At 40.0% G+C, this 13305-nt stretch overlaps 1 protein-coding gene across 1 annotated transcript in view; it reads left to right on the forward strand.

Moving 5' to 3' along the window:
* Nucleotides 1-10753, forward strand: part of PLCH2 (phospholipase C eta 2) — a 119083-nt gene extending 108330 nt beyond the window's left edge. Inside the window, 2 exon segments of the mRNA XM_033007776.2 lie at nt 2970-4029; nt 7603-10753. Of these exon segments, the coding sequence (XP_032863667.2) occupies nt 2970-4029; nt 7603-9350 (2808 nt within the window). The 3' untranslated portion in view covers nt 9351-10753.
* Nucleotides 10754-13305: the final 2552 nt, after the last annotated feature.

Raw genomic sequence — 13305 nt, forward strand, 5'->3', positions numbered from 1 at the left:
GCCTGTATATACTTTTAGAGGCCATTTTAGGTCTCTCTCTATATACCTCCTCCTCACTCTGGATCTTGGCATGTGGTAACTAAACTTCAATCAATTACAAAATTAATATTCTGAATGCTTTCACTGGGCTTTGTGTCAGACAAATAAACCTTGATCCCATATGCCAGATTGTGCAGGACACAGGGATAAAAGCAGGTTTTAACCCAAGCTTCCTGTACAGTGCAGCTAATATCTATCCATTAAGTCCTACAATGCAAAATTTGAAGTGCATGAGCGTGCACTTGAATATTTTGGGGTGAAGGCAGACCACTGTAATTGAAATGAGACATTTCTGTGCCACTGTTTGGTGCCGCAGAAATGTGAGCTCACATGACATCACAGTGTAAAAATTTAACTGACAGCAAGTGCCAACAAGCATGGATGCTGATCACATTTTATCAGGGGTTTCTTACAATGCATTTCAATCATTGGCTTATATACTCTGTTTTTATTCATTCTTTATGCTACAGCTACTAAAGAGAGTCTGATCTAACTGGGAAATAAAGGGAACAAAGGAGGAGAAGTAGATTAGAAAGGAAATACCTCTTTTTCTGCTTTAAGTGATTTATGTGTACAAGGCTCTACGGACAGAGAAAAACCAACATACTTTTTATCAGGCATCAGCCTATTGCTTTCAAAGTTGGCAAGTACACCTGGAATGTTTACAGGAATGCTGAAACTCTCAGTTTCACTGAAATGTAAATCAATTGTATGATGGTGGGAGATTTATGATGGTGGATATATATGTTTAATGCTTAAATAAGTACTGAAATATATGAAGCACTGTATTATCACCCTGACTAACTTCACTTGTTTATAGTGTATTTCTTCAGTGATGAAAACATACATGAGTGTCTTTGGATAAGTGTTATATGGTAGGAAATTATCAAAATGTAATCACACAGGTAGAAAGCAAAATATTTGATGATAATTTGCCATGCATGTAGTTCAACTTCTATTCATGACAGTGTTCAATTCAACTGAAGTGTAATCTCCTTTATACTGAAAAAATATGATACTCCTATGTCCACTCTTTATTTCTCAACAGTTCCTATACCATGTAAATCTCCATTTGAACATCCAATTTATTATTATCTGAGTCAAGAATATTCTTTAGTTTAAGAGGTCACTCTCAGCTAAATTCTGTAACCACCTCAGGTTGTATGACAAGTAAAATGAAAATGATTTTAAAGTAACGTTTTAAAATTACCACCACTTCTATAGCTTGTTTTGTGGTTTGTTTGGGTTTTTTGTTTTTGTTTGTTTGTTTGTTTGTTTGTTTTTCCAGTTTGTTCTTCTTATTTACTCAGAGCGTTCAGTTTTGTTCCAGAGCTGGGACCTCTGTTCATGCCACAAATTTCTTGACTAACGTATGAGTGCTAGTCGCTATCTCCAGTTTAAGAGACAGGAAAAATTAGATTTGACAGCATCTGATGTCCAGTTCTGCCGATGTATAATGACCTGCACAAGATGCATAATTCAGCCATATGTTTCCAATTTAATTGAAATCACCAGCAATTCTCATTGCCCCAGTCTTAACGTGTTTAAGTCTACAAAATTGCAGGTGATTTATTATATTGAAAAACATGCTTACATTATTTTTTTTTTAACTACTGCATTTTCCAGCTGGACTTAACTTGGGCCAGGCTCCAAAGCTAATAATGTCACTTCAAAGATAACATAAGCTTGCAGCATTTGTTGCTTTATTTTTATTATGATGTGATGCAGAAGCCTTGTTCAGGATTTCCTAGTAGAGCACAGTTTGATAGATTGTGAATTCACAGTGCAGAAGCTAGATTGTACTAAATTCTCCGTGGCCATTCAGGGAAGCATTTACATCATGTACTTTAAATAGGTATGCTTTGGGTGCCCAGATTAGAAAGATGGTCTCTGTCCTCTCCCTCTGTAATCAGTGGTGGTACTTTCAGAGGTGGTTCAGAGCCAGAACCTCTTTTAACTGTTTCATGTTGCCCTTGGAGAAGTGCTGCTATTCTAGTTGATGACTTTGGGAATCTAGGAGACTTGCATCTTAATTTAAGGGGAGGCCGGGGCTTGATTTACATTTTGCATAATTATCAAATAAATGCTCAGAAGTAGATTTATGTTCATTTCCAAGTAGCATACATTCTTTAAAGAAAATACTTAAGTTTGCAATGAATCTTCAAGTCTCCACTTATCCTTGGATTCCTGTAGTGAATTGATTTCCTATGCGTCCTCCAGGTTCTGCAGTATATTCATGTCATTGAACTGCTGGGACAGAATTGTTTTAAATGTGCACATTGTTGGAAAACTGACCCATGCCTCACAAGCTTTGTATTTAAAAAAAAACAAAAACAAAAACAAAACCAAACAACAAACCCCCAGAAAGCTGTATTGGTAAAATTGAAGCACTCTGACTTTAGTCTTCGAGTCTGAAGTGTGTGGCGTTATGAATACTTCACATCTGTGGCTTTTAACACACACTGAGAAACTCTCAGCTTTCAGAATTAGATCCCTGTAGACTGAAATATTTCCTTTTTCTTTGCAATATCTAATGTTCATGTTTATGTTGTACATAGCTATATGCTAGTACATGAAATATAAATGATGACAAGTTATGATAAATGATGATAATATGATGACAAATAGAAAGATAAGCCTGGTTGGAAAATTTTATCGTAAAAACATAGTTGAGGAAATCAGATGTGAAATTTTGCAAACCTGCTGTTACTGATTTTTCTTCATTTTTAAACTCTGTCCTACTTCTGGTTTAGTTCTCATGCTGATGATAGGAATATGGCAGGAGACTTTGTATGTGAGTGCATGTATGAACTGATCATTTGTACATGAGTTCCTGTGCCCAAAGGAAGAGATGCATTTTCTATTAAGGACTTTTTTCTTCTTTCTTTTTTTTTTTTTTTTTTTTTTTTTTTTTTTTCCAAATTTTCCAGGCCAAACAAGCTCTAGGTCTAAAAGGCCTGTTTCTCAGAAATCCAAAGCAGGCCTCTCTGGACAGTCATGCTGCTGGTCAGCTTCATCGCAAACATTCCTTTAGCAGCCACATCTTGAGGCGGACAGCCAGCGCACCCACCAAAAGCCAGAAGAAAAACAAGAAGGGCTTTCCCGAAATTGCTTTTGACACAAAAGAAAACAGCTCTGAAGGGGCTGCTGAAGACCGTGAAGTAGAAGCTGCCTCACAGCCTCGTTTTGAGCAAGAGCCAGAAAGTGCTTCTCTGTCACCAGCTCCCCGAGATGGTGCCAGTGGGGAGGTACATGGCAAGGGGTTGAAAGGTAAGACCCATAGTTCTCGTAAAGCCAAAAGCCAAAGTTGTGCTCAGGGGGGTGCTGCTTTCAGTGAACCCCTACAGAGGTCTAACAGGGTCCGGCTTCAGGAGCACCAGAGCGAGAAGCAAAGCGTCTTTGCACGCTGTGCCATCAACAGCTCTGGTAGGATTGGAGTGGCCACCAATTGCATGAAATGCATGATTGGTTCCAAAGAAAGCCCAGATCTAGAATGCAAGTGGAGCGACCATCCTACCAGGCCTCTTGCTAAAGATATGCTTCACCATGATCAGTATAGCAGTGTAACTGGAGAAGAGAGGTTAGAGCTAAAAAACTGGGGAGTTAAAGCTCAGCCCGGGCAGCAATCAGATTTGCAGCCTTGCAGCAGCCCTGGAACTGCCGATGATCTAACAAGGAGCACCCAGTCTTTTGTGACCCCAGGGAAGAAAAATGTTGACTCTAAATGTCATGGAATAAAGGCTCATTCCCGGCAGCGGTGGCAGTGCCAATCAGGTGGCAAGTATGGAAGCACTGTCAACTTGGTGGCAGCCAGCAATGGCTCTATATCCTCCAACTCCAGCAGTCTAGAAAGCCTTGGAAGCCCAGAATTCCCCAAGCTCTGGTCTGAAACTTCTCGAAGGCAAGTGGGCACCCTACAGAGGGAAATGAATGCCTTGTTCGTTCAAAAATTGGAGGAAATTCGAAGTAAATCCCCTATATTCTTTACTGGTAAGACCAGATTTTCTTCACCCTTCTCCACCTTTAGATCACATCATTGTCTCAGCTTCTGCGTAGCATCTTTACTTAGAAGCTCCTGTATGTTGTTTTGCTATCAAGAGCTCTTTTTCTTTATTTTTGGTAATGACAGAAAAGAAGTCTGCATAAATATTTTTGTTTTAGTGTTTAGATGTCTCTGGTGTAGATTAGTCCTTTCCATGCCTAGCTAACCATCTGCAGTCGTAAAACTGTCAGTAGTCCGTGAATGTTTGGATTGATTGTTCAGGGTTTTTTATTTCCTCGAGTTTCTTTAGTGAATGTGGTATGATACTAAGTAAATTTTAAGATCCAAACCAGAGCATTAAATAAAGATTGATTATGGGAAAGCCATATTAACAAACAATATTTCCGTGATCGGTATTTGTGTTTCACTGAGGGATAACCACATCAGAAATTATATCTAATGTGCACTCTGCTAACAATAAAAACAGTTCCTTCCTCAAAGAAATAGTAAAATTACTGCCATCGGTTCAGGGATTACTGGATGGTATTCTCTGGTCTGGGTTATTCAGGAGATCACATTTTATGAATGTAGCAGAGCATTCTGGCCTTAAATGTATAAATCCCCAGTATATAGGATAGATCTATAAGCATTTATAGATGAGCTCAGTGTTATGTATACGATTTGACTGGGACCTGAGGGCACAACTGCATAATATAAAGAATGTGATCTGATGTAACTTGACATCAGCCAAGCTAGGTGGACTGCTAGCATTTCCCAACTGCAAAGTAAAATGTGTCCGTTAAAAGAAAGGCTGCTTGAGCTACAGCATTTTATAGTTGTTTCAAGGCAGCAATATGCATGTGGTCGCTGGGAGCACGTGGCGGTGTCTTTACTCATGAACTGTATGTTTGTAAAGGTGAAAAATAGTAAGAGACAATCAAGGTATATGTTTTAATAGGGCAATTGGCTTTTTTTTTCTCCCAATTTGGAAGGGAGGGGAGAGAAGGGAAAAGATTTTGACAAGATTTTCTGTTTCATAGAATTGTGAAGAGACAGCTTTTGTCTATGACTACAAAAGCTTCTCTTCATATCCCTCCCCCTGCCCCTTAATTGTCCAATGAATTTGGACACTGATGGTTACATTTTCAGGAACGGTTAAGTGACTTTGGTGCTTCTTAAGATGTAATCCCTTTTTTAGTAACAGATTCTGACTGCCCACCTATAGTGGGGCTTCTCTGAAAGCCTCATACAGAAATTTAAAATATTGCATCAGTTTGATCAATTTAATCTGGTTGGCTGTCTACAATTTTTCTTTATTTCTCTTTTTAAAATATTTTTGTATGTACTTTTTCCAATATCTGCTTTGAACTTTTAGGAAAATACCAGGACAATGGGAGGGGGAGGGAGAAGTTTGCCGGTTCCCATGACTTGAAGTTAATCCAAAGCAGCAGAACTCTTTCTATGCCTAAATTATTGGCATTAGGCTTTTCATAAACTCTGAGTAGTGTGACATATGAAACCATTTCCCATTATCAGTGCCAGCTCTCCCGCCAGCCCCCCAAGTCACTAAATAAATATTGTGATATGCTTGAAATTTGATTAAATCCAGATGACTTCTCAAGCATGGAATCAGCAAACCTTTAAAATGGTGAAGCAGTCACTTGGACTGGATGCTGATGATCCAGTGACAAACGCTATGTTTGCACAAACAGCACGCTTTCCCCATCCGCCTGCTATGTTAGTGCCTTGGGCCAAGAAACCAAGGAAACCAATAAAGTTAGCCTTGTATGGCTGCGTTTCCTAATTAACATTCCGTTGATGGGAAGTGCCACAAGGATGAGACAGGAAACTATAGTCTGTAGTTGACCCCTTTATGGCAACAGCATTACAGTTTCCAGTATTTTGCCTTAATCCGTGCTGATGGCCTTGCCTGCATGGGGAGAAGGAGAGCTCGTTAGTCTGATCAGATCTGGACTCCTCCCGATACTCCTCCAGATACGGAAAATGGGCTGTGTTGTGCCCCTAAGCAGAATCCACCATTCACATGTGCCTCCTTCCCATTTAACACTCCCAGCTAATGTAATATTGGCCACTGGACAGCTGTCCCCAGTGTTAAGCTTCTTGTCACTAGGCTGGATTGGACATACTGGTGCTGAAAGCAAAGGCCCAATATTTCCTTGGCATGTTTTGGCAATGCAGATGATTTTGTTCCACAGCATTAGGAGGGAGCTTTGGAGAAGAGGAGGCTAGCTTCCATTCCCCAATTCAGTGAAGTGCATTTCTTGAACAATAGCAAAAATTGCTTTTTATTCTTTTATGACAAAATAATGGACTTAATATCCATCCATTTATGGATTCCACGGAGTGCTCTGGTTGGTCAGAAATTCTTAGGATCCCACAAAAATGTGTGAATGTTTCTGTCTGTCTCCCATCCCTCCCTCAGCATTAATTTATCCTGTTATCTGTACCTGCCTTCCCTACATTAACGGGATTTTTCCTGTGTTCTGTCCTATTATTCCACATGCACACTCTCTCTCTAGTTAAGAACTGAAAGGACAAGCAAGTCAAAGGTAACTTTCTACTGAGTGTCACTGATTCAAGCAACTTGTTGCCTGTTAGTCCTGGTTTTTGTTTGTTTCCTGCCTTATAATTATCTGCTCCTGTATTCTTAAGGTTGTTGTCTTGATCCGTGGTGCTTTGCTAGTTCTCGAGTGCATGTTTGCATTGTGGTTTGGAGATGTGGGAAAGTCTTTTTGGCATGACTGCTTTGGCTCTTAGAGTACAGGTAATAAACATTGTAGATGGACAGAGCATTTTCTTCAGGTAATTAATTGGTGGCTGTAGTGGTTCTTCAGGATTGTACTATCAGCCTGGTGTTCATGAACCATGCATCTGTATAGTTTTTTGAAAAAGAAATTACAAACTTCATAGGAAAATAAAGTTAGTCCATTTAAAGCTTTTGTTTTGTTTTTAAAAGGCACATTAACTACATTCTATTGTACGCATACAGATCATTTTATTTGTTATCTGCTCTGGAAGTCCTATGCTGCTTTTCTTCTGAGCAATTGATCACTGGGATCAGAGCTGTTGCTTGGGCATTGGTGTTCAGAGTAGTGCACATGGTCTGGTTATGACCTGACACACTGACGTGTTTGAGTGCTGGAAGGAAGGAAGACAGCAATTTAAGTGGTGTTGGATGATAGAGCAAGAAAAGTTAGTTTATGAGAGGGGATACAAAGGACACAAAAAAACTGATAGGTACAGTTGTTGTTTGAATAAGATAATCAGAAAAGTAATATGGTGCTGTTATGGCATAGACTGAGATTTTTTGAAAGCAACAGGGCTTTTGGGCAGCTAAAACTGAATGAGCAGAAATTCTTGCTGCCTTCAGCCAGGAGTTTGAAATCATGAGTTATTTTAAAAATCATAATCAATATATGCAACTACTACCTTAAAAACAAAATAATAATGCATAAAGAATGAATCTTCAGCTGAACTGCAATTTGTAATAGCTAATTAACCCTGCATCTCTGTTTTTCTTGTTTCTTTCTTTTTCCTATCTTTTCATGTCTCCCAAGTAGATATCTGCCATTTCTCAATACAGAGGTCAGTCACCTCTTTATGCAGCCTAGAAACTATAGCTGAAGAGCCTGTTATTGCCAATGAAAGCCATCATGCCAGCCTTTTCTTCCCTCTACCCATGACTCCTTACAGTGATTCTGAAGAAGGGTCTGTGTCTGATCATTCCACCGAATCTCGATCAGAAGTAAGCAGCACATCCAACCAGCTTCAAGAATCTCTACTCACTAAAGAACAAAGAACAAATCTGGCTGCAGAAGACCAAGTGCAGGTAGTCACAAGAGCAGCTGACAGAAATCTAGTAGTCCAAGAAGATGAGAGGACAAGCATGGCAGGATGTCTCAAAGAACAAAATGGTTGGACACAGGCGTGCAGTAAAGCTGAAGATCAGTATGGATTGGCAGTGCATCCTCAGGAAGCCTGGCTGGCGGGGACAGCAGGTAAGACTGCTGGCCAACCTGTTGAAAAATGCCAGAAGCAAAATGACCAACCAGGTCAGGTATTAACAGACCTGAAAAGCACCATTGAATCCAAAGGGCAAAAACTTGGTGCAGACACTGTTCTACTGCAGCAGAACAATGTGATTAACAGCAGGCGGACAACTTCGCCCCCAGATACTTTCCAGAAATCTCAGGCTGCACAGGCTCTACCTGTTTCAGTTTCTCAGACGAGCTCATACATGTTAGTAAGAAGGTCAAAGAGTGAAGGACTGAAGACATCAGACTCCTCAGCCTTAATAAAAATTCCTAGTAGCCTGTCTCCAGCAGCAGAAGTATACTTTGATGCCACTGTTAATGACCGGATCTGGAGCAAGCTAGATTGCAGCAATCATCGTGACAGCATGTCTTCCTCTTCCAGCATGTCCTCCAATGACACTGTGATAGATCTCTCTCTACCCAATCTAGCTCGCAAAAGCCTCCCAGATCTTGGCATCCGTCATGAAAATTTTGAGCCCCTTGCCATAAGAAAGGGTATGCGCCCGCGGTCTGCTACAACATCTGGTAACGAGATGCCAATGGTGAGCAAGAGCAAATCCAATCCTAACCTGAGGTCTGGCCAGCTGCCAGCAGATGAACTGTGCCCCCGTCCTCTTGCCAGGAGCCCTCAAGATGCATTCTCATCCATTCCTAGAAGGCATACCTGGAGCAGGCTGTACATTGAAAGTCTCAGACAGTCTTCTAACAAATCCAAATCACACGATATGGTTGGGAATAACCAGGCAAAATCCAAGAGTCTTGGAGACCTTACCTCTGACGATATTGTGTGCACTTTTGAAAGCAAATACCGTAGCATCAGCAGGAGTTTTGTCACTCGCTCAATGCGGGAGCAGCGCCGCTCTTCGGGCCTGAGATCCTCAGTCAAATCCCAGGATGAGCTGACTGAGCAGCTCAAGAAGCTGACAGCCTTTCAGCAGGAAAACGATATCACTTCCCCTATCAGTCTGGACCCAACTGAATCTGAAGAGGAAGGGGAGAGCTTGGGACTCCTTCGCAGGTCTTCGTCTCGCAGCCAGAGCAGGGTGCGGTACATTGCCAACAGGGCTAAGCAGGCCCAGGAGAGACAGCGGCTGCAGAGCCGAGGCCAGCTCAGCGGGAGCCCCATCGAGGAGAGGGGGAATCCAGAGGGAGCCTGCAGCGTTGCAAAAGCAGTTTGTATGGATATAGCTTCTCCTGCCGTGTTTACATCCCAGCCTAAGAACCAAACTGATTATAACGCTGACACAGAAGTCTTCTTTATGCTGAAACTGTAATTCTGGGGAGCACTGAATAAGGCAATGTTTACATTCCTGTCAAAACATAGTGACCTGAGAGGCACAAAATATCCTCATATGGCTGAGTGCTTCCTGGCCTTCCCTTGGTTGTAAGGGTACATAATATTGTGACGCCAAAAAAATAGATGAGTGTTAAATTTGTCAGCAGTCCGTGGAAATGGAACAATCAAGGGAGATCGGAGACTTATAGTTTTACAGTCCTAATGATCTGACCTCTTTTTTTTTTTTTTAATTACACTTTTCCCAGCCTCAAATTTGGCCTCCTTTGTGTGTGACCACTTCTTGCACTTGCAGGTTACTCTGTACAGATCTTATGTTCTTTACTAATTTCAGTAATTGCTTCTTATAATAGGTAAACATCTATGTGATGTTAACAACAGCTAAGGTAAATTTTGGTCTTACAAATTGTGGATCCATGAAAAGAGGCTAGATTTAAAATCATGCTCCTTGTTCTGTTTTATTTTTTTGAAGAGTTTGAGGCCTCTTAGGGTGTCTTCTCTGGGAAATATTCAAAATTGCAGTGTAATTGTTTCACGAATTAATAATGTCGTAGATAAAGTCCATCTTCCATCATGGACCTGTTTATTTCAGTGAAAATCCATATTGTCTCACCTTTTGAAGAAGAGCTCTCACTATGTTCCAAAGCAATGCTTTTTAAAACCAAGCTTGTTTATATATATAAATATATATATATGTATACATCTGTGTGTATGAAAATATATGTCTGCACATATATGTACACATGCACACACTTAAACTGAACTGTGACTGTTCCTTGTCTCAAAACATCATCTGTGGGAATGAGACAGGAGAGAGAAGGGCATCACTAAAAATAGACAGGAAATATCTCCTGATTTTAATTCAGAAATGGCTAAAAAGCATGCTAGTCTTTTCTTGAAAACAGCACCGTCCCTTCTTTATGGTATTTTAAAAATGCTGCTGTACATAGCACTTTTTGGATGAATTTTACTATTTCTGTATTGCACTGCCATGCAAAATTTTCAATGATATGTTTTAAAAAAAAAGAGATATTTAATTTTTTTAGATGGACATATTTAGAATTAAATACCAACCTAAACAGAATAATAATTTTTCCTCCCCATTTTTTTTACATTTTATTTTTAGGGATGTTGTCCCATCCCCCCAATTATTATGTCATTTATTATAGATGTACATTTTATCAGTGATGGAGAAGAATGTTTACTGAGATGCATTTTAAAGAGAAACAGAGGTTTAATTTTATTTCAGGCTGCATAGAGTCCCTATTATTGAGAGGATATTTTGTTTTTATTTGTAATAATTCTTTTGTGTATACTGCAAAATCTAAAAATTTGTTTGTAAAACTACCTTACACTACTAAAATAAACATATTTAACCTTCCAGCTGTTGACTCTTTAGCTGTAACATAACACCTTTTCTATGGTGTCTAGCAGTTTGTGGTATATAAACATGGTTAATTCTATCATCTGCCTGGTTTTAAAAATTCCTTAGTGGATAACATTTAATTTCACTCTTTTTCAGAGAAGTAGCCATTTCAGATCCAGCTCAGATTTTCTCAGGTCCAGCAGAACACATGCAAGTATTGGTCCAGACTGGCACTCTGTTGTGTGATAGATGGCACGTGGATTATTTCGAAGCAATGCCTTTGGCAGCCAGTGATGGCTGTGTAGATGGAAATTCTAGGGGAACTCATGTAATTAGTACCCAGACATAATGCAAGAAATTCATCTATTCTGTTACAGCTCTCCAAGTAAGACAGATAGCTCTGTTTCATCAGAGAGGCTGTTTAAAGTCTGGCTGAAAATACTGCAGCAAAAATTTGCTCTTTACTCGTCTCGTTCAAAAATCTCTTCCTGTCCCAGCAAAGTGTGCAGTGAAAGCATGTGTTACTCAGTTCATACTCTCTCCTAGAAGGGTTGTCAGCGTACGTGTGGATTGCAGGGCTAGAGAGGAGTTCTTGGTTTCTAATTTTAGCATCATTTGGCCACAAGAATTTAAACCCTGAGATATCAAAATGTAAGGCTAACTGTAGCTAATGATATATCATCAGGACATAGAGATAGGGGCTGGGAGGACTTAAATTCTCTCATTAAACCTTTTCAAATATTCTTCAGTATGTCCTGTCTAAAAATACTCTCAGTTTTCCATCCCAGCTCAGATCTTCGTTGCTTGTCTTCTTAATTTGGATGAGAGGCCCTTGAGGTTTGTGCAGCAAAGGTTTGGAACATGCACTGAAGTAACCCTACAATATCACTGCAGTCTCTGAAGGAAAAACAGGTAAATCAGCAGCAGAATGTGTGATCTGCCAAGATTAGTCTTACATTGTGTCAACACAAAGCAAATTTCATTAACATTCTCTAGATGGAAAGTCACTCTGTAATACTTGAGTTTTGGGCTGAAAAGCTGCAGGGAGTTGCTGCTTTTTTATCTTAAGAACAAGAAAGTACCTGCGACTTGACAGCTTTAGAAACTTAATGTTTAAAAGGCCTATTTGTGTCTTTTCAAAGACCAAGTTTCACAAGCAGATTATTTTTATCTTTAATTGATGAAGCAATACTTGTTAAATTAATGCACCTCACAGAAGGCAGAATCATGTAGCAATTCAAAACATTTTTCTTTGTTCAGATTTTTAAAAAACAGTGTATTTAACTTGCTAGGGTACATGTGAATTTTGCTCTCCTGCTTCCACATTAATAGTAACTACCTTAACAGCTTGTTTCGTTACACTACATAAGACCATTCATGATGTGTCCATTTATTTCATGGTACCTACACTGTTGAGTAGCAGAAGCTTACTAAGCAGTTTTGTTCTTCATTCATCCAGTCTTCATCAAGGAAGAGGAATATTGCTTATCCAGATCTTCTCAGCAGGCAGGGTGCTATCTAAAATGGTAAGGAAAACATGAAATATTTACTAACAGTGGAGGGAGTCGGGAGCTGAGGTTCCAAGCGGCACTGATTTTCATTTTAGGAAAGCCTCACTGCTCTTGCTCTCTCGATGATCTTCACTACCATTCATATGATAATCAAGATGGAGAAGCGGATTCTCCCTCCTCCGTGTGAAATTGCAGGCAGATACACAGTGGTCAGCACGTGTTATCTGCTAAGGTCATAACATCCACTCAGCAGTAATCACTTCCTGCCATACAGGAGCTGCAAATTTTTACTAGAATCGTCCACCTGTAGTACAATAGAGTTAGGTATCCACAGAAAGCATCCAAATCTTGGCCAGAGGCTCGTACAGCACGACTGTTTGTGCGCCCAATTCAGGATGTCATGCAAGGGAGCAGTAGCCTGGCTGCAGGTGGGAAGGAATTCAGAAGGGCAGTTGAAATCGTTATTCTTCAAGAAGGTCAGTGACTGAGTGAAAAGCTACTGAGATAGGTCTGACAGTCTGGCAATTAAACTGCTGAGTGAGGACAGAGAGAGAAAGGCGGTGTGGGAAGGGGGGTGCTACTCACATGTGAGGACACTTCCTTGGCTATACCTCACCCACCAATCAAATCAATAACGCTGCCTAGAGAAAAACCCTTTTCTCTCTACTCCTGCTGGCTTGTACAGAGACAGCAAGTATATTCCCTTGTCCAGAGCTCTTCCTGTGAGGCCTCAGACTCTTGTAGTATGTGTTTTTCAGTTTATTAAATTGTAACATTAGAAGTCCAAAGTTTCTGAATTACAAGCAGTGTATTATATGTGGCTGGACTTGGGATTTTATCATCTGTATTCCTCCAACATAGTGTTTAAGAATACTGATGATGAAAATATGATTGTATCATTAAAAACTGATTTTGTCTGTGCTGAGATGCCTTCAGCTGCTTGTAGTTGAGCTTATCAGCCCTTGTTAGCTCCCAGCTGTGAAAAATCACATCTCATAATGTGCATCTTATTAAAACCTAGAAAATATTAATGAAAAGCAGCTGGAAACCTCACCTTG

The sequence above is a fragment of the Tyto alba genome, unplaced genomic scaffold, assembly GCF_018691265.1.
Source record: "Tyto alba isolate M040663 unplaced genomic scaffold, T.alba_DEE_v4.0 Super-Scaffold_20000042, whole genome shotgun sequence".
Lineage (NCBI taxonomy): Eukaryota > Metazoa > Chordata > Aves > Strigiformes > Tytonidae > Tyto > Tyto alba.